This window comes from Galeopterus variegatus, unplaced genomic scaffold (genome assembly GCF_000696425.1).
Source record: "Galeopterus variegatus unplaced genomic scaffold, G_variegatus-3.0.2 Scaffold2345, whole genome shotgun sequence".
Lineage (NCBI taxonomy): Eukaryota > Metazoa > Chordata > Mammalia > Dermoptera > Cynocephalidae > Galeopterus > Galeopterus variegatus.
Window position 1 is genome coordinate 123,043 of NW_007728456.1, and position 21,847 is coordinate 144,889.

General features: G+C 37.3%; 1 protein-coding gene across 1 annotated transcript in view; it reads right to left on the minus strand.

Moving 5' to 3' along the window:
• Positions 1-21,847, minus strand: part of HADHB (hydroxyacyl-CoA dehydrogenase/3-ketoacyl-CoA thiolase/enoyl-CoA hydratase (trifunctional protein), beta subunit) — a 35,200-nt gene that overhangs the window by 7,458 nt on the left and 5,895 nt on the right. Inside the window, exons 2-12 of the mRNA XM_008581396.1 lie at positions 20,899-20,973; positions 20,746-20,790; positions 14,438-14,537; positions 12,332-12,376; positions 8,675-8,774; positions 5,116-5,203; positions 3,771-3,958; positions 3,245-3,425; positions 2,580-2,701; positions 396-475; positions 246-293 (exon numbers count right to left, since the gene is read on the minus strand). Coding sequence (XP_008579618.1) covers positions 246-293; positions 396-475; positions 2,580-2,701; positions 3,245-3,425; positions 3,771-3,958; positions 5,116-5,203; positions 8,675-8,774; positions 12,332-12,376; positions 14,438-14,537; positions 20,746-20,790; positions 20,899-20,965 — 1,064 coding nt within the window. The 5' untranslated portion in view covers positions 20,966-20,973. The remainder of the gene's footprint in view (positions 1-245; positions 294-395; positions 476-2,579; positions 2,702-3,244; positions 3,426-3,770; positions 3,959-5,115; positions 5,204-8,674; positions 8,775-12,331; positions 12,377-14,437; positions 14,538-20,745; positions 20,791-20,898; positions 20,974-21,847) is intronic.

A 21,847-nucleotide genomic window follows, 5' to 3' on the forward strand; every position in this document is an offset into this window, starting at 1 on the left:
TGAGGGTTGCGATCCCGTTGCCGGTCCCCGGTCCGGTATGGGGGCAACACTGAGGGTTGCGATCCGTTGCCGGACACGGAAAAAGACAAAAAAAAAAAAAAAGAATTATTATTATGTTAAAAAAAAAAAACCCACCACACAAACCAATTATGAACTTGGGGCTTAACGTACTTTAAAATCTGCGTAATAAATGTGGGTAATCAAATACTTTTGATTATAGTCCAAGGAAATACACTGCTACCTACCCAAGTAAAAGTTGATCTTTTGGATCCTGAGACACATACACAAAATCTCTAGGTAAAAAACAGAGAGGTTAAAAAAAAACAAACCAGAGAGGTTAGAGCCAGTAATAAAATAAAGAGATCAGAGACAATTCACTTGAACATTTACTTTACCTCAAATATGCCTTCGGCTTATAACCCATGGCCAGAGCTTTTTCCTCTGCCATAATCAGCATCGCAGATGCGCCATCGGTCTGAAAGGTTAACCAGAAAAATAATGTTAAATCCTTTAGCATGTCTGGAGTTCTTTCTACAGACATCTTCTATGTCTTGTTCTTGAATCTACTAATGCATTATACTTATACAGTGATTCTATATAACAACATTTCATTGCATATGTCATTAAATCACAATTCAAACTCATACACTGACTCATTTTTGGAGGATGAGGATACAGGAGCCTGTTCAAAAGTATCATTAATTATCAAAATGGACAAAGAGAAGAGGTAACTCAAGAAATACTTATTCATGATAACATTAAGCTAACGTTTTTTGCTTTTGGTAGAGAATATGAGGAATTTTATAAATTAAAACAATCCCTTATTTATTTAATTTATTTATTTTTACATTTTCTGGGCTGTTTCTGAGCTGATTCCTCCCCAGGGCTTCCATGTGATTTTCTTCTATTTATAGACTCTATAGCAAGCAAACCAATGTGTGAAGAAGAAACAGGTGGACAGCTAAGAACCAGAGAACCAGTCTTCCCTCTTTGGACACACCCCATATGACAATTGAGAAGTTGGGAGACAAAGAGGCACCAATGGGGGGAAAAAACCTTTATCATTACTTCAAAAAAGAAAGAACTCTCCCCAAAATCCAAAATTCCAATGAAAAGGAAACTACTCCATATAATTTGCAAAATCAAAGCAAGTTCTACCACATTCTAACTTACTTTAATCACTCAGAAGCCTTGAAGAGACTATGTAGCCACCAATAGGGTGACCATAAAGTCTGGAAACATAGGTGACTATACACAGTAAATTGCTTATAGACATCACATTAATAATATGTTCAAATTTTGCTATTGTGCAATAAATGTGATACATTAGCACATTTTCAAAAATCTATTGTCTATGATGTGTTGCTTCTGATTTGTCTTTGATTTTCACTGAATAAACCTGGACCTTTAGCACACCCCAGAAGTAATCAAATGGATTCAGATCTGGTGAGTGCAGCCCACGCCACATGGCCCATCTTCCAATTTGGTTTTGGAAATGACCATCTAACCAGTCCTTTGCCACTCAAGCTTAACGGTGTGGTGCACTATCCTGTGGGAACCTCTCCAGGTGCCCTTCCCCTAGCCCATCAAGAGAAGGCATTAATCACTTACCATGGGCAAATGTGTCAGACATCTGCATATGTTTCCAAACCTTATGGACAGGTAGGGGAGTTACAGAAGAAACACTGACCAGCTGGACTATATCCAGAAGACTACACCCAAAGTGCTAAGCAAAGAGAAACCACCTCTTACAAGCAGCAGCAGAATCAATAGGGATGTTTAATTGAGGAGGAGTCAAAAAAGCAAGAAAGGATATAAGATGAATGCAGAGAAGTAAAAAACAAAACAAAAAGCAAGGGTAAGATTTATTCCATGATGCTTATAGGAAAATAATTTTGGGGTCAGTATAAAGCGTCGTTTTCTAACAATCAGAGCTAGAAGAGGTGTGCTGTTATTCTTTCTGCCCACTTTTCCATGTCTTCAGTGACTTCCCAATTCACATCCTATTCTCCAACCAAGCTCTTCCCTAAAGAGGCCCCTGCTCGCACACCTTCTTGATTTTGCATTTGCTGTTCCCTTTACCTAGAATACTTTTTTTTTAATGCACTTCTCGCATTGGCTTTTACTCTTTCTTCAAGATTTCCTATTCCAGTCCTACCTCTTCTGAAAAGCCTCTCTGACTCCTCCCCCCCAACCCCCATCTGGGTCAGGGGCCCCCTTTTTATTTTCTCCAATAGTCTAGACTTACAGAATTTTCTCACTATATTACAATGGTCTGTTCTTTTCATTTCCAGTGAAATGAATTATAGCATAGGGCTATAAACTTTTTTGACTGGCTCAGTGCCTGAAGAGAACAGCTTTTGTAGCAGAATGGTGGCTGGATTAGGTGACTTCTAAGGCCTTAAAACTATGATTCTCTCTTTTTTTTAATGATTCTGTTTTAACATTACCTTTATAATGAATAACTACATTTTTTAAGCCTCTTCATAATACACAAAAATAAATCTATCTTAGGCTTTTCTACTGAGAGAGCAGAAATATAAAAGCCACTACTGAGCACAAATAGCTTTGATAGCTACCAGGAAAGAAGAATTTGCAGCTGTCACTGTGCCATAGGGCTTGATGAATGCAGGTTTTAGTTTGGCCATCTGCTCCAGTGAGGAAGGACGGATGCCATTATCTTTGGTAACTGTATCTTTTCCTATAAAAAGACAAACTTTTTAACTCTAAAGAACTACAAGCATTATATATCTTCTGCAGAAAAATATGCTTTAAAAATTACAAGAACAAATGAAATGTAAACCTTACCTATTCACTAGAAAGGAAGCCTTCTGTAGTTATCAAGATATTATTAAATTTTAAACTAAACCCTTAAGACATTTGGGAAATCACCTAACTGGTTTAATAAAAAAAGGACATCCTATTTTCTTCAGATATTCATTCACATTTGGCTATTCTATACACAAGTCAAATGAATGAGGGATTTTAAAAATAGGTGTGTAAATAAGAACTAATATATATCAGGAAGATCTAAAAGGAGACTCATTACAACTTTTTTTAGATGTTTACATATTGATACAACATAAATCGAAACTTGAGTCCGTTTTTAAGAATAAAAGCTGAGTATTTTTTTTTAACAGAACCAACATACTTATTGAAAAGTCATTTGGGGTTTTTTGAGTTTTAGATGAAATCTGAGCAATTCAGAACTTCCTAATAAGTATCATGAAGCATTCCATTTAACCTGGTACTTGGAAGGGTACAACATCAGAAAGAAGTCCTTCATCTTGTGCCTTCTTGGCCAGACTGTGAGAGCGCAGTGCATATTCATCCTGTTCCAGCCGAGAAACAGCAAAGGCGGCAGCCAGTCGGTCTGCAGAGTGACCCATGGTCTCGCTGGTGGAGAACTCGGCCACCGCAGGAAGCTGGGAAAGGAGACATACAAGAAGCAGGTACGCTGTTAACAGGTGGTCTATGACACCCAGGACTTTTCTATATTATTTGGAAAAGTTAAAATCTATTTGTTTACTGTCTGTCAATTAAGAGCAAGACAAGGGAAGCTCTTTGTGAGCCCTAAAAAGGGCTCACAAATTCAAAATTTCTAACCATCTTTTTTTTCCATCTTGACCAAATTAATTAGCCCTTCCCTATAACTAAGAGATCTAAAACTATCAGAGCATACCTGAGCCCATGCTGTCATACCTAATTCTAAATCTCTGAGATGCTCTGGAAACAAAAGTCTTTATTTACATTAAATTCATAAGTCTTACCTCAGGTGATAGGAAATTCAATCTGAATTTAGAGATGACTGTCAGTCGCTGGCCGAGGGTCTTGGCCTTATTGAGATCAAGCATCATTTTCCTCATTTTCCTTGAATGACGAATAGGGATGTCGGACATTAACTCAACACCACCTGCTACCACCACATCACACTGGCCAGAAGCAATCAAGCCAACACCTAAGGGGCACAGGTTATATGTATGTGAACATCTTTTGCAGAAAATAACACCACTGAAATGTAAGCTTCTTGATTTAAAAAGTTGTTCTACATCTGTAATTAAAGTTTTCATCTTTTCAGAGAGATTAAGATAATTTTTTTAAATGACTAAAAACACATTCAATACACTAGAGAAAAACAAGTTTCATTCAGGCTATATGTCAGCACCACGCTCAGCCAGTGAGAGAACCGGCCATCCCTATATGGGATCCGAACCCGGTTCATTCAGGCTATATGGATATCAACTTCTGGAAATATCTATCAGACCAACCCTCAAACAAATCATATCCTAAAACAGAACACCTTGTCTATTTTATATGCTCCCAGCTTTAGTTTCTAGTAAGAGTTTTTCCCTATAAAGAGAATGTTAATTTCTACTACAAGCCAGAGAAATTCTGGCTTTTAAGATGTATGGCAGCCCCCTTCCTCTTTTTCACCACTGGCAAGAATTCTGTTGCTCTAACTGGGAGTTGACCGCATGCTGCCTAGAGTGGAGAGCGCCCCCCCATCACTGCGACTGCCCAACCTGGCCTTGATATTACTAAAAGAGCACATGTCTACTAAATCTTCCAGGTTTTCTGTCTTTTCATACTAAAAACTGATACTACAAAATGTCCCACAATTAGCTAAAATTTGTTAGAACAATTTGCAATGACTTATAAAAATGCCCAAGGGTAGGGAGAAGGGTGAAGGAAAGAGTTGTACCATCTAAAGCAGGTATTTACAACTACAGCATAGCAGAGGGAGGAGAAGCATATCTTCATGGGGAAATATCATACCAGAATCTCCTAGGTTTAAAGCCTAGCAGGCTACAAATTATTCATGTCTCAGATTCTGAACTGCCCTCCTAGCGACATACTCTCCCAGTTGATAATCCCTGCTGAAGCAAGCCACATTACTGATGGGAGGAACTAAGTCAATGGCTGTGCCCTTCAGGTATGGAGAGCAAGAAAAACGTTGAGAACTATTGTCAAAAACCAAAATTTTCAAATGTAACCTTATTTTTTAAAAACCACAAATGTAGAGATCTGTGCTAATCATTTACTTCTGTTAAGAATATTTTTCTGATCACGTAAAAGACAAAAGTGGAAAATTAACATGCTTCCATTTAAACATACCTGTAGTCATGGCTTGGTTGGCAGAGATGCAAGCCATGGTGACAGTATGAGCAGGAGTCTTGTCAGAGAAGCCAGCTCCGAGGGCTGCCTTCAGGAAATACAGTGAATGAAATGATCACTTACACAGGGAACGTATCATGTAAATGACACTTTGAAAGCTCTCTGTGTGGTGGATCAGGAAAGGGTTTCAGTTTAATATTCTACAGAGCAATATTTAAAATAAAACTAAGTCCATCACAGAAATGGTTCACTAATTTTTCATATAGCTAATGATTGACTGATACTCTGCAATATTCCTGGTAGCTGGTTTCTAGAGTGCTATACAAGGCTATAATACTCTTCTATCTCACCTAATTTCTTAGCAATGCTTTGCTCAGAGCCTTTAAGGATATCAATATTAATTTGATTTTAACTTATTTAAATTTTCTTTTGTTTTCTTTTCTTTTTTGGGTGGCTGGCCAGTATGCGGAACTGAACCCTTGACCATGCTGCACTCTAACCAACTGAGTAACACGCCAGTCCCCTAAATTTTCAAACACACTTAAACTAAACCTGTTGAATGCAATTGATAGAATAATGATATATATTAGGGGGTAGGGTTATGATGATCTGTGTCCCTGCACTTATAAAGCTTAGTAGCAAAGCAAAAGTAATTAAACATGGAAATGATTTCTAAAGAAACGACCATTCACAGAGTTTCCACTCAGGAACATTCATCTCTCTCCTCACTGCCAGTTAGTATCCATCGACAGTCTGACACTTCAGATAACACACTGCAAACCCACTGCAGAGTAGAACTGGAAAACTTTCCAAGAACAAAGAAGCTCAAGTCTTCTTTGAAAGACTTGAAAGAAACTTTGGAGAATTGCATGAGTCACAAATGAGACTTTGACAAATAAGGGTCAAACCAATTAACAACTGGAAAAGAGAAAACTGGCCAGGATGATGACACGTAGGTGATTCAAAAGAGAATAATTGGTAATTGGAGGGGGCCTTGAGAAAAACTGAGGCCCTCCATTAATCTTACAAACATGGCCTCTACTATGAAGGCACAGTAAAAGTCAAACATGAAATGAGGATGTCTATGATTTTATTATACTATTTATTGAAGAAATTATGCTGTCAAAAAAAATCAATGCCTGATTCCATTTTTGTTTATGTAAAGAATTAATGCATAGGTGCAATTATAAAATAGTTACTTTATAATATTAAAGTTTAACTTTAAAAATAGAGCTCCTACTACTCCCCCACCCCCACACCCCAACTATTTAACTATGAAAATCTGAATCCCATTATAAGAAATTCATTTTTAGCGTTCTTTTTCTGGAACTATTTAATTATTCTCAGAATACAAACTGTCCTATAATTTGGTAAAATAAATATGTTTCCAAAGTCTAGATTAAAGAGGTTCAATGTTTCTTAATTGATTTTCACCATTATACTACTTACATACTATTTACCATAATCTATAGAAATAGAAATGTGTTACCATAGTGTACATGCAACATGCCCTTTCCAATAGGTCTGATACTAAGAGCCCTTTCCAGTAGGTCTGATACTAAGAGCCCAACCCACTTTGCTGAAAACTAGTGCCTTGAAACTGCAGGTCAACCTCAGTGTAAACCAATCCAAAAGGAAGAGAAAGGCAAGTCTTCAGGGTGCAGGAGAGAAGAGATCTGCAGTGGATCAAGTGCAAGGGCACTCAGGTCATACTGGCCTAATCCTCACGAGGGCCTTTTAAGATGTGTTGCCCTTGGCCCTAGAGAACTCTCAGGACTAAAGGAGCTTTAAATAGAGGTGTTTGCTGGTGACCCGTGTCCATGTGCTTCTATTTAAAGTTGGAAAGCTCTCAGGGCACTCGGGGAAAGAAGGAAGATGCCTCTTAGTTAAGTTGGAGAGCAGGGAAACATGCCGAGGCTTTTCAGCAAAATTGGATTCATGGGTACACCAGAAGCCTTTTAGGGTTTCATATTGACATTATTTATATAGATAACAGGTCCTAAAGAAATTCTTTAGCTGGAAATTATGTTAGCTTTTAGTTTTCAATACAACGTATCCCCTCAACTTAACCTTTCCCTGCAGCCACTGCAAAAATTACCTGCAACACAACATAACTGGTATTAGCATTGGGCAAGGAGAGGGAATCTACTTCATGCCTATCAACAACTGAGATCTGCATATAGATGTAAAATTTCCAGAAAAAAATTCAGAGAAAAACATTATGGCTTTAGCTTTAAGAAAGAATAGAAATATAGAGAGAACTGAAGCAGACAATATTTATTTTTTAAGTGCTCTTATAAAAGTCACGTGGTTATTTTCAAAATATAAAAGTTGAAAATTTATTATGAATAGTTTGATGTACTCATGAAACTGCTGCATTTGATACATTCAGAAATGCAAAGTTCTGGGGAAAAATATTTCAGGAGGGGGGCGGAAAACCTCTTCCTGTTCTTCTTTCCTATCTCCCAACAACATACAGTTCACTTTTGTGGGCTTCAGTAATGCCAGGCCTTCAGCAGTTTTAACATTTATTGACAGGTAAAAAGGTGGAGCAGAACAAATACTTTCAGTCCTTCTCATTTTCCCTTCTCCCCCGGCTGATAAAGATGGAAGTTATTACCCTCACGACTATACCGAACACAGCAACATAGCAAGCACAGCCCAGAAATAAGGAAAATGCTTAGCTGAAATGTGCTTTGGAGCCAACTTCATCCAAATAATCACTTTCAAATAGAAACACAGTCCAGAAGATGTGTTTGGACTATTCACTGTGAAATTCCTATAGGACAAGTCACAGAAGTTCCAAGGCCTGTCATTATCAAGGTTGCCCAACAAATACTACATGGAGTTGTGCCAACTAGGGTAAAAGTAAACCCTTGTGAAATAGCTCTTTTTTTTTTTTTAAAGGTGACTGGTAAGGGGATCTTAACCCTTGACTTGGTGTTGTCAGCATCACACTCAGCCAGTGAGCTAACCGGCCATCCCTATATAGGGATTCGAACCCATGGCCTTGGTGTTATCAGCACCACACTCTCCCAAGTGAGCCACGGGCCGGCCCTAGAAATAGCTTTTTAAAAACCTGCCTTACATGTCATCTAGTCAGTGGGAACAAATGAATAAGCAAGGCTACCTCCAACTAACAAAAACCAAGCTATGAAATTAGTTCTTTGCAAAATGTTGAAATTTTAAGTGAATTAGAAGCCATGATATCTAACCTTACTAAAAGTAACACCAGCCACACTTTGCCATAATCTCTAGTTTCCTAACACTAGAGACAGAAAAGTTAACATTTCCTAAACCAGCTCAAATAGTTAATTTGATTTACAGTAAAGTATGAACATATATTAATATAATATATGCCATTTGATTTATAGTATAATTCTTTTAAATATTAAATTACACCTATTATCCAAGTTGTAAAATGACATTTTAAATCAACTGCAATTTTACTTCATGGATTTTAAATAGATTTTAATAGCTTCTAAAAAGTAAGGTCTATTAGTTGAAATTCAAAATGATTCTCCTATCAATCTCTTTAAACGATATAAGTTTTTCTCACCTCTCTTGCCACATTGCTTGTTTTCACTTCCTGAATAACTGTGCCATAGATGATATAATCAACAACTTCCTTTGGGACATTGGTCCGATGCAACAAACCCCTGAAAGCAGAAATCCAAAGCAAACAAACATTTTACACATCAAGGTCATGACAGAGATCATCACATAAAGCACTGCACTTCTTTAAAAAGGTAAGACTTGAATTTAAAAGGGCAGAGACTGTATCTTTTCATTAATTTGACAAGCATTTGTCACTTTATCAAAGAAATGAATAAAAAGGTGATTTAAAAAGTCAACATTTGATTCTTAATTGTTAGAGAAGTTAGAAAGGAAGAATGAAAAATAATTTAGAATAAGATAAAATAGATACATAAACATATTAATGTAGGTTAATATTATAGGAATGAAAGTTTTCAGTGAAAAGAGAAAAGAGAAACAAGTATAAAATCAAAGAGATCAAATAAAATCCCAGGTATGTTAAACTTAAATTTGAAATATCAATATAAACACATAATTGAAATACTTTAATATATATATAGAAAGATTCTAGTTCTGCCCACAGATAGAAACTAGGAGCATTAACACTCCAGTAGGAATGAGTACACCTTGACCCAAACTTGGTTTCTAAATGCCACTCCCCATTAAAGGGACAAGGGTTTTTTAAAGAAATGACTGATACCAGGTTTGAGGCAAAGTACAAAATGAATTTCATTCATTCACCTTTTTGTGCGAAAAATAAAGAAGTACTCAAAGACGAATAGGACCATATCAAAAACAGAAACATGGGCACATGTATACACTTAAAATCTGTGCATTTTATTGTATATAAATTTACCTCAAAAATAATATTATACTAAAAAACAAGAGACACAGGAGCCAAGTTGAAGGAGTTCCCAAAGATAAAATATGTGGGATAACCTGAGCTTTGAAAAGAGTAACAACTAAACTCGACTATAATACAATAAATAAGTAAAGATCCAAAAGTCCTCATCAGTTAAAAAAAAAAAAAAAAAAAAAAAAAAAAAAAAAAAGGACAACTGTTCCTTACAGAAAAATGCCAACCAATAACTTTATGAGGAATAACAGAATTAGAAAAATCCCAAATTTGTAATCTCTAATGTAATAACTGTTTCAGGCAAAAATTATCAATGGATGCTAAAACCTATTTGGTAAAAGGTTATTGGGGAATAAAATATTTGCATGGGGGGCCGGCCTGGTGGCGCACTGTGGTAGTGCACCGCTTGGGAAGCGCGGAGGCGCTCCCGCCGAGGGTTTTTTACTGATTACTTACTAATCGCAAAGGGGAAAAGTGTCCCTTTATGATAGAAAGGTCTGGCAATCTGAAAAAGTGGTTAGATTTAGCATCACACATCATGTGCCTCTTGATGTGATGTGTGCATTGCTTTACCCATGAAGCATCCTTACCAAAAAATGTTCAGCCTGAATCTAATCAAGCCTCTAGACCTAACTTCCGGTTTACAGGAAATTCAGAGGAGAGGAAAGTTAAATATAATCATGAGGAAACATCCAAAATGTGGGACATTCTATAGGAAAGCTTGCCTGGCCTTTTCAAAAAGTCAATGTCATGGGGGATGGGGGAGAAAAAAATGCTCTAAATTAAAAGAAACTGGGGCCGGCCTGTGGCTCGCTCGGGAGAGTGCGGTGCTGATAACACCAAGGCCACGGGTTCAGATCCCATATAGGGATGGCCGTTTTGCTCACTGGGTGAGCATGGTGCTAACAACACCAAGTCAAGGGTTAAGATCCCCTTACCGGTCATCTTTTAAAAATAAAAAAATTTTTTAAAAATAATGATAAAATAAATTAAAAGAAACTAAGGAGACATAACCATTTATAATATGAACCCTGATGGGTCCTGATTTGAAAAAAAAATTTTTTTAAAGACATTCTTAGAAAAATTGAGGGGGATTTGAATACGAACTAGAAGTTATCATAGAATCACTGTTATTATCTTAGCTATGGTAATGGTATTGTGGTTAGCGGGAAAGGTCCTTATACTTAGAAGATAAATGCTGAAGTACTTAGGGCTGTAGCGTCATAGTCTGCAGCTTCCTGTCAAATGGTCCAAACCACATAGATAAAGCAAATACGGCAAAATGGTTATACTTATTAAATCGAGATGGAGGGTATTTCAGTGTTCACTGTGTTATTTTAATTACATTGTACATCTGACATTTTTCAAAATAAAAAGTTGAGGAAAAATGTGTAAATGTCCAGCCTGGGATCATAATAGCATCATTATCAGAAACAGAAAAAAAGCTGGCATTGAAGAAAAGATCATTTTGATTTTTTTTTTTTTTTAAAAGATGACCGGTAAGGGGATCTCAACCCTTGGCTTGGTGTTGTCAGCACCACGCTCAGCCAGTGAGCCAACCGGCCATCCCTATATAGGATCCGAACCTGTGGCCTTGGTGTTATCAGCACCGCACTCTACCGAGTGAGCCACGGGCCGGCCCTGATCATTTTGATTTTTGACATGCTGAGCTTAAGGTATCAAATTAAGAAAGGTCAAATTTAGAGATCTGTGAGTCTTTTACATAAAAAATAAAGATTAAGTAGATGAGACTTTTAAAGGAAAGGCATGCATGAGAGAGATGCAAAGCTCTTAAGGACTAAAACTTGGAAAATATTTGTATAAAAGATAAAGAAGTAGAGATGCAGTTTTTTTAAAAGTAGAGAAGAAACAGTCACAGTAGATAGAAGGACGATTATAAAGGCATAATATTAGGAAGCCAAAGGAAGACCGTTTCAAGTACAGCTTACAGTGTCAAGTGCTGTAAAGTAGGAAAGAGACGGGCCTGGGAAAAGATTGGGGCATTTAGCGATCACAGTCTTTATTAAGAGAAGATTCCAAAATTATGGATACTGTAAAGCAATGGGAATGGAAACAATTACTATGAAATTAGGGAGAGTAATAGATAGTAAGGAAAGAGAAGCAACTGCTACTTTCACTCGTTCTTGAAGTCTGGCAGGAGAGAAGAAACAGAGCCTGAGTTAGAATGGACAGAAAGGTCAACTGGAGAGTTTTTTCAAACTAGGAAAGAACTGGGGCTGGTTGAAGACACAAAGACAAAGTATCAACAGGAAAGAAATGAGATAATGCCTTACGTGTTATTTCCTCCCAGAAACATCAAAAGGACTCACCAAATTATTCATCCATTTCAATCTCATTTAACCACATCTAATTTTATATTTTTACTTGGTTTGTACATGAATCTTCAGGTCTCTTTCTGGGCTTCTTTCTAGATAAATGTCTACATAATCTATCAGCTACCCTTATACAGAAATTAAGTTCCTGTCTAAGACAATCATCGAATGTATGTATTGTGTTTAGGCTGATCAGTCTAATCCTGTGGCTAGGTAAGGTGCTCATTAAAGAACACTGTCATGCCAAGACACTGTTTGTTAAGCCTGCAAAATAAAGATCACTGACATTCATAAGCTGCTCAAATTTGTGTAGCACATATGGTTAAAAAGAGTAAATTAATCTTGTAAAAGCCAATCAGTGTTTTTTCACCACATAAAAGTTAACATAGCCTAGATATAAAAATTCTATTTAACATGCTATTTCAAGTGTAAAAACTGGCGAAAGTGCCATTAATAAAATAAGTACTAAAATGAAACCGCATTTACTTACGTAAGTGCTGCTCTAGACAAATCATGTGGCATCAGGTCTTTATATCTGGGAAAAGAAAACAAACAATTTAAACCAAAGGCTAGAGCTTCAATAAAAAATTTTTTTCATTCTATCTGAAATACCCAGAGATCATCTAACATATGCTGCTGCAAATGCACTTAACTTTACTATCCAAGGCAGTCCATCATTTTAAATGAAGAAATAGTGTGACTTTGCTATTTGCCATTCTTAAAAATCTGGCAAGCCTTAACTCCTGCTGAGCTTGCTAAGAATCTAACAAAAATGTTACCAATATCTTATTGTTCAGAATGACCTATAAAACTAAATTCCACCTTTTGAGGTCTCCTTTTTCTTTAAATTTTATTTTTAAATATTTATTTATTTTGTAATGCCTAAAGGAATATAGGGGATATATTAGGACTTTTATAGAAACTTTTTGCTTTGAAGTAATTTGCAATTTACAAAAGAATTGGAAAAACAGAACAGAGTTCCTGTGTATGCTTTACCCTGCTTCTAATGCTGCCATCATACATAACCATGATATACTTATCAAAACTTAGAAATTAATATTAGTACAAAACTATTCACAAGCTACTAACTTAATGTGGATCTCACCAGTTTTTCCACTAATGTCCTTTTTCTGTTCCAGGATCCAATCCAGGATACCACATTGTATTTAGTTGTCATGCCTCCTTACCCACCTCCTATCTGTGACAGTTTCTCAGTCTTTCCTTGTCTTTCATGACCTTGATGCTTTTGAAGACTGGGGTTATGGATTTGGGGAAAGAATATCACAGAGGTAAAGTGCTCTTCTCATTGCTTCATATCAGGGAGGGCATGACATCAACACGAGTTATTACTGCTGATGTTAACTTGGTCATTTGGTTCAAATGGTTTCTGCCAGTTTTCTCCACTATAAAGTTACTATTTTTCCCTTTCTGTACTCAATTTGTTTGAAGTGAGTCACTAAGTTCAGCCCACACTCACAGGGAGGAGAATTCAGCTACATTTCCTAGTGGAAGGAGTAACATAGAATTTCTGGACATACATTAAAATCACCACAGTAGTTAATAAATATTTTGAGTGAGATACTTTGAACCTATGCAAATATCCTGTTTCTTCCTAACATTTCACTAAGTAATTTTATCATTCATTTATAGATCTCGCTTACAGCAATTATTACTGTAGTATTCTAATAACATTTTATTTATTTTACTTGTCCCTGCTTTATTCATTAATTAAAATTTTTCTGTAAGGAAGAATTGTCCCTTTTCTCTCATTTATTTATTCAATCATTTATTTATATCAGATTGAACTCAGGGACATTTATTTTATCCTTTGGGTTATGATCAAATACTATTGTAATTTACTTTATTGCTCAAATTGTTCCAACTTTAGTGATTGGGAGCTCTTTCAGGTTGGTCCCACATCCTTTTGACACAACCCCATTTTTTTTTAAATTTTACATTTTAAAGCACTTCTTTACTTTCTGGCACTACAGCACTGCAACATGCTCCCCACTCATCCTGTGTTTTCTCTGGCCCAGCCTTAGTCATTCTTCTAAGGAGTCCTGGTTCCTTTTACTGAAGAATGCTATTTAGAAACCTAGACCTGGGTGTGAACTGTATTTACTTGCTTGTTTAAGTGCTCCCACGCACTTGAGGTTATTGTATGCCAGGGGTCTGGACCAGCCCTGTCAACTCTAATCCTAATCATTCCAGGAAGCCAAAGTAGTGGATTATAGGACCTTCAGAATGCCCATAAGCCTACATCCTTAGCACTCAAACTTCTGGAGGAGGCACAAAAACAATGTACTTGTCTCCAGAAAAGGAAATGATACCTCCGTTGAATGCAAGCTATCTGGAACTACACTAGGGCTTTTTCAAGCTAAAACGATACTAGGCTTGTTCATGAAAAAGGATAAAAAACAAATTTTGCCATATTATTTCACCACTGGCTTGACTGATTCTATATTAAATTCATGGAAATACTATCCATATATTAGTCCACTAATAGCATTACTACCTACTGGGTTACATTTACAAAGACCACTTTTGGACAGTGCCTTAAAAGCAGAAACAAATAACATGATCATTTCATACTTACGAGGTGCCTGACTGCAAAAACGGAGTGCGCACACCATCCACCACCACAATATTCCTTATATTGGGTTTGGCTAAGGTCTTCTTTGATTTGGTCTGAACAGCTGTAAGATAAAGTTCAAAACATTATTAATTAAAATTTATGAAGTCAGATCACTTTTTACATCTTTAAAAACAGACATTCTAAGAAGAATTACATCATTCAGCAACAAGTTGCATTTGCCATTTACTAAACCACTTCAATATTTTTTTTAAATTGGCTAGCATTTACAAGTTTCCAAATAATATTTAAGGCAAACAAGATTATACCTATAATGAGGGTATTTATGTCATAAACGAAATTGTTCATTTTTATCAAGTGTCTGACAATCTATTGCATTAGAAATAAACAATTTGGGGCCAGCCCCGTGGCTCACTCGGGAGAGTGCGGCGCTGGTAGTGCCAAGGCCGCGGGTTCAGATCCTATATAGGGATGGCAATGCGCTCACTGGCTGAGCATGGTGCAGACCACACCGTACCAAGAGTTGCGACCCCCTTACCGATCAGAAAAAAAAAAAAAAGAAATAAACAATTTTACACATAAGTATGCCTTTAATATTAGAAGTTGCAATGGTTGATATTGTTCACTCTTCACATAGTTTGATGTTCTTGCCTTTCTATGTAGAAATAAAGGCCACTTAGTTGATGATTATTGCTATTCTGAAAAAATCTAGAATGTTTCCTGATTCTGTTTGACTCAAATTCCCCAAATACTTTTTTAACCTCAGAAGAACAACCTTCCATTAGTTTTTTTAAATTAAAGAATAAAATGTGAATATATGCATACGGCTAAAAAAAAAAAAAGTAAACAGTGCTGTACTGGATTGAATTATGTCCCCCCAAAACTCACTGAAGCTTGAATTGTGTCCCCCAAGTTGTAAACAGTGCTGTACTGGATTGAATTATGTCCCCCCAAAACTCACTGAAGTTTGAATTGTGTCCCCCAAGTTTTATGTATTAGAAACTTGACCCCACTGTTACTGTTAAGAGGGTGGGAAATCTTATTACAGTCATTGCAAGGTGGAGCCTTGAAGAGGTGATTACATTGGAGGACCATGCAGTAGTGAATGGATTAAAAGTTGTGGTCAGGGGCATGGTTCTGAGGGCTTTATAAGGAGCCCCCTCTCTCTCTCTCTGCTCTCTCTGCTTCCACCATCTAACAATGTGAGACCACTGGATCACTGTTGCCACCATGAGATAGACTTTGGAATTCTCAGCCTCAGAAACTATAAGCAATAAATTTTATTTTTCTTTATAAAACACCCAGTTTCAAGTATTTTGTTATAAGCAACAGAAACGGACTAATACAAATACTAAACTATAGAGAGTAAAACTAAAAGTCCCTCCTTATGCCTGCCCCTGCCATATTATTTCCTTCCCAGAGGTAAGTATTGTTAATTTGGTATAGATACTTTCAAATCTTTTTTCTTTTAATGCATGTACATGCATAACTTGTGTATCATATACATGCATACATTTGTGTATTACTTTGACTTAACAATATAGCTTAAAGATCTTTTCATGTTAGTATATCTAAATCTATCTCATTCTTTTCTTGTTGTTGTTAATGTTAGAATTCACCTACTATCATCATCACTCCTTCATCATCAGAGATAGAGAAAAGTCCTAAATTGTTAGGAATAAAATTTCAACAACCACCTTAAACACACCCATTTAATGTCACAGAGAAAGACTTATGATAAATATATAAAACCAACTTGAAAGAAATAGTAGTGAGAGCTAAGAGTCATGATAAACAGGGTACAAAGATTACCCTGGCAGCTCTAATGGAGATGCTGGTGAAGGAAAGAGAAGCAACAAGGAAGTAAGTGATGAAACTGTGGCAAACCCAAACATGTGGTGCTAAAGGCCAATGGAAAGGCAGTATCAATGTGAATGGAAGGGGACCAACACAAAAGATTTTATACAGGAAGAATATATATCTTGGTGACCAATCAGATATAGAAAGAAAGGAAAAAGGAAATGGATTATAAGGAAAGCTTAGAGACTAAGAAAACCTAGTTACTCTACACGAAGTGAGAATTGGTTTTGGAAAAAAGATGACTTCATTTCTAAACTTGCTAAAGTGAAGGAGAGACATTCAGGTGGATATATCCATTCAGCCGGTAGCTTGAAGATACAAAACAAAAGCTCTGAAGAGAAGTGAGTGTAGATGAGAAAGTCATGAGATATCTGAAGCTTAGAATACAGAAGAAAGTGAGACATATTTTGCAATGCCTGCTCTCCCATAGCCCCCTCTGGAGGAAATTGTCCTGCTTACAGTCCCTGCCAAAGGGGCAACCATACATGGCCACGTCCCTAAGCCCATAGCAAAAGCTGATTACATTCAGAGTGGGTGCCAGGCCCATCAATGGTCCATCTATATAGTAGCCAACCAGTAACGTGTCTCATTTACCTACAAGTGATAAAATGTGCTGGTCAGAATCTGTCTCTAAGCAAAGCAGCATGGAAAGAAATACCAATTAGTGGCAGCTGAAAAGATGCCATCAGGAAGATCCGGGGTGGTAATAAACTGAAGTCATTTGTAAGACAGAATTATGGGGCAGCAAAAACCATGGATGAGCAAAGAAGCCAGCAAGAAGAGTGAAGAAGGGAGAGAAGCAGAAAGGCCAGGAGAGGGACATACCACATGATATGACAGAGACAATGTAGCTGGCCTCTAGAGCTGCTTGCTTGGTTCCTAACACTTTCCCAGCTGTAGTACACATTAACACTTTCATCCTTAACTTGAGGGTCCATTACTCACAATAAAAAGACACTTTTGACTTTCCTACGTTGAGAGGAAAGAGAGAAGATATGAGACAGAAGGTAACCTTGAGAGGCAGTAGGAAAATCAAGACAGAACAGCATATGAGAGCAAAGGCAGGAGAGTATCCAGGAGAACAAGGTGGTCAGATGTTTCAATCCTAAGGAGAATGAGGACTGAAAATAGGCTACTAAATTACAAGATCTGCAAATAACTCGTGACTGACCTTGAGACAAAAAATCAGATGACAGGGGCCGGCCCGGTGGCGCACTGGATAAGTGCGCCGCTTGGGAAGCGCGGCGGCGCTCCCACCCGAGGGTTCGGATCCCACATACAGACCGGTTCCTGCTCACTGGCTGAGCGAGGCGCGGGAGCAACACCGAGGGTTGGGATCCCGTTGCCGGTCCCCGGTCTGGTACGGGGGCAACACTGGGGGTTGGGATCCGTTGCCGGACACGGAAAAAGACAAAAGACAAAAAAAAAAAAAAATCAGATGACAGGGGCCGGCCCGGTGGCGCACTGGATAAGGGTGCCGCTTGGGAAGCGCGGCGGCGCTCCCACCCGAGGGTTCGGATCCCACATACAGACCGGTTCCTGCTCACTGGCTGAGCGAGGCGCGGGAGCAACACCGAGGGTTGGGATCCCGTTGCCGGTCCCCGGTCTGGTACGGGGGCAACACTGGGGGTTGGGATCCGTTGCCGGACACGGAAAAAGACAAAAGACAAAAAAAAAAAAAAAAATCAGATGACATGCCATCATGTCATTCTGCTTTTTAAGAACTGACCACATGGTCTTTCTATATACACTTTCAGATAAAAATTCAAATTCTTATATCCTCCAACAAATTTCCTGATTTACTTGCTTCCATCTCAATTATCCAAAAGTATTTCCCAGCAGTCCTCAAAATATAACAAGATGAACAAGCTCCCAGGCCCTTATAGCCTTGCTCGCTTTGACCTCCTTGCCTTTACTCATGTACCCTCCCAGCTGCGTGGCCCCATCTTGACCATTTAATTCTCACATATCTTTTGGGCCTAGTTCATACTCCACCTACTAGTAAAGCCTTCCCTGATAACTGCATCTGAACTTCCCATGGCAACCTCTAGGGCAAAAATTAGCCATTCCAAACAATTTAGTGTGTTATGAAGTAATTAAACTAATTCAACAAGCAACATTTAAAAAACAATATTCATTATTCGTGATGTATTGAACAGTCCCCTAAAGGACTCTCATTCTGTTTCATGTGCACACTAGCTCCTAAACACACTACAACTTTCTTAAGGGCAAAGGCTATAACTCCTTTTTATATATTCCACAGAACTATGGGTGCACAGTAGCAATGAATTATAAGAATCTGAATGGGGAGTTAAAATATCTAGGTTCCAGTCCCTGCTCTGCCGAAATTTTCTTGTCTGCAAATATGGGAGCTGGGCTATATGACCTCAAATGTTCTTTTCAACTCCAAAATGTTCTTTTCAACCTAGGATTCAATGGCTGACTGATATACATTCTATACTGTGTAATTAAAATCAAAGAAAGATTAAAGATGTGCATTATATATATGAAGATATATAGATATACATAGATAAAACCATCAAATCAGTCAAAATTACCATCAGGTACTTACATTTCCAGTCCATCAGGTGACTGAAAATGTCAATAAATCCTATTCCCCTCTATTTGAATTTCTCCATCCTAATGGCTCTGTCAAGCAGGGATATTCACATGAGCTTCAGGAGGAATTAATTATAAAATTACTGCAACCTAAAACCTACTCAGCACAGGCACATATTCACTTCCTCCTCACATATCAGCCAGTCACATTCCTGTGTCTTATCATGTGTCTTCTTGCACCACTATCATCATCAGTTCTAAAACAAATTACTTGTAGGACACTACGTTAGACACTAGAGATATAAAAACAAGGAATTACAATATAGTTGGGGAGACAGAAACATCAAAAACAGTTACAGAGCAGTTATAAAAAATAATTTACAGTTGGTTAGAGCGTGGTGCCGATAACACCAATATCCAGGGTTCAATCCCTATACTGGCCGCTGCCAAAAAAAGAATAGTCTAAATGCTACATAAATGCTTTCTTCTGTTGATATTCAGAATGCTCATCTCCTGCTTGGCAAGGATCAGGTCTATTTGTGTGACTTTACAAAGCAAAGGCATGGGCGAACATTAGAACAGGGAAAAGGTGAAATGAATCAGAAAGAAATTATTCTTTGTGGGACTAAGAGAAATCTATATTCTAATTAGAATTTAGAGGCTGGGCCGGCCCCATGGCTCACTCGGGAGAGTGCGGTGCTGATAGCGCCGAGGCTGCAGGTTCGGATCCTATATAGGGATGGCCGGTGCGCTCACTGGCTGAGCGTGGTGCAGACAACACTGAGCCAGGGGTTACGATCCCCTTACCGGTCAAAAAAAAAAAGAATTTAGAGGCTACAAGAAATACATTTATTACATGACAACATGAAACTTCTCTAGGTGAGATTAGGCAACAGACCTTGAAAGAATATGCCATATGCAAAACAATATAAAAATACCATCTTGCACTTATACTGAGTTTATAGTTTTCAAAGTGCTTTGAGGTATCTTCATAACTACATGAGGTTAACAAGACTAGAATTATTATATTTTTTTCTTAAATAAAGAAACTAAAGCACAGGGAAGTAAAATGACCAGTTCAAGGCCACGCTGCCCAGAAAGAGGTAGAGCAGGAACACAGTACAGGTCTTCTAAATCCTGAAGGTAATTTTTCTATTATTATACAAGTAGAAATACCATAATAAAACTGAAATCAGGGGCATAGATCAATACAAAACCTAGGCGAGAAGAAAAATGTTAAGAATTTGTCAGGATGTTTTTAGCACTATCCAGTGAATATACATACCTATTGCTATATGTACTCAAAAGTATGTATTCAATAGTAAAGAAACCTAATTCACTGGAATTACCGAAGGTCTAAATGACCATATAAAATCAACAAGTTTCCTTACTCTTTCACCTCATATTAAGTAAGCAACCTCCTTTAATTAACTAGTTCCTCAATCAACTCTATTTCAGGAATGGGTTCTCTGGTATATGGGATAAGAAGATATTCAGTAACACAGAAGCATATCACTAATTGCAAATTTAAAAAGTTAACTTTTGGCTCCACAATGGTCTCAAGAGTGTTTATAAGCTAATCATCTCCAGGACTGACAGCCAGAGGGTGAATAAAATGGCCAGCAAGATTTATGGAACACCCATGACTCCATCAGGCTCCAAATCCCAGAAAGCAGCCTCCTGTCAACATCCTCAAGCTCAGTCTGAAACAATGCAATGTCTTTACTGACTGGCCCTATAATTTTTTAATTTGAAGGCAACAGTGATGTTAATGTTGCTCATAAAAAGGGGAGAATCAGCAATTAGTTTTGGTTTTTGTTCAGAATTGACAAAATATAGAATCTGTAATCTAACATTTAAATCAGAAATGTTTATTTTACAAATTACTGTACCTGGGGCAGCTCGTAGCTGGGAGGAACAGCTCAGAGGTCTTATAGCTAGAAGACAAAATAAACTGTTTACAAAAAGCAACACTATTCAATTTTGGGTAAAATGCTTACAAATCCAAATCTAATCTTAAAAATGAAAGGAAAAATTAAACTTACAAAATCCAAAGGCCCATTTTGATGTACTGGGAAGACTTTTAAAAGTATAAGTCAAGATGGTAGACATTCTGAAATCTAAAAAGAGAAGAACAAAAGTATATCCTGGGTTATTTGAACAATTTGTAATTTATATTGTAGTCTATGATCTCCGATAACTTCATCCACAGATAATATAAAATTTATCAACTATCCTTCCTCTAATAATATTATTATCATAGCTACACTGACATAGTTTTCACCTTGTGCCAGCCACTATTCTAAGCATTAACCTTCTAATCTTCACAATGACCTATGAAGTAGGAATGATTATTACACTCTTGTAAGAGATAAGGAAACTGACTCATAGAGGATTGAATGATTTCTCCAAATACCCACAACTAGTGAGTGGCAGAGTCTGTGCTCTTCTCCTTTAGGGTCAAAGAAGTAGAGAGACAGCTAGGTATGATCACGAAACCACCAGTGTTAATCTGATTTTGAAGGTTGTATTGTGATTGTGTAGAAGGCTTCTGGAATGTTGTGTTTGAAGGCAATACACACTAAAGTATTCAGGGATGGTGAATGTCAGCAACTTACTCTCACATGCTACTAGGAAAAACAGCTTGTAGTACTGCACTTGCAACTTTCTTCTAAGCTCAAAAATGTTTCAAAATAATAAAAATAAAAATACACATAAAACCCCTATTATTAAAAAATATTTAAAATATATTAACTACTCTCTCCCCCCAAAAAGGCTAGATTGCTAACAATGAGTTTATACAAACCAGTAAGGAAAAAAAACAGCAGACAAATGGACACAGAGTATGAACAGACTGTTCACAGAAAAGGAAATAGAAATGGCTCTTAAATATATGAAAGGATACTCAATTTCACTCATAAGAGAAATTCAAATTAAAAACACATAGATATAATTGTTAAATGAGCAAAGACTCAAAGGTTTGATCTACACTGT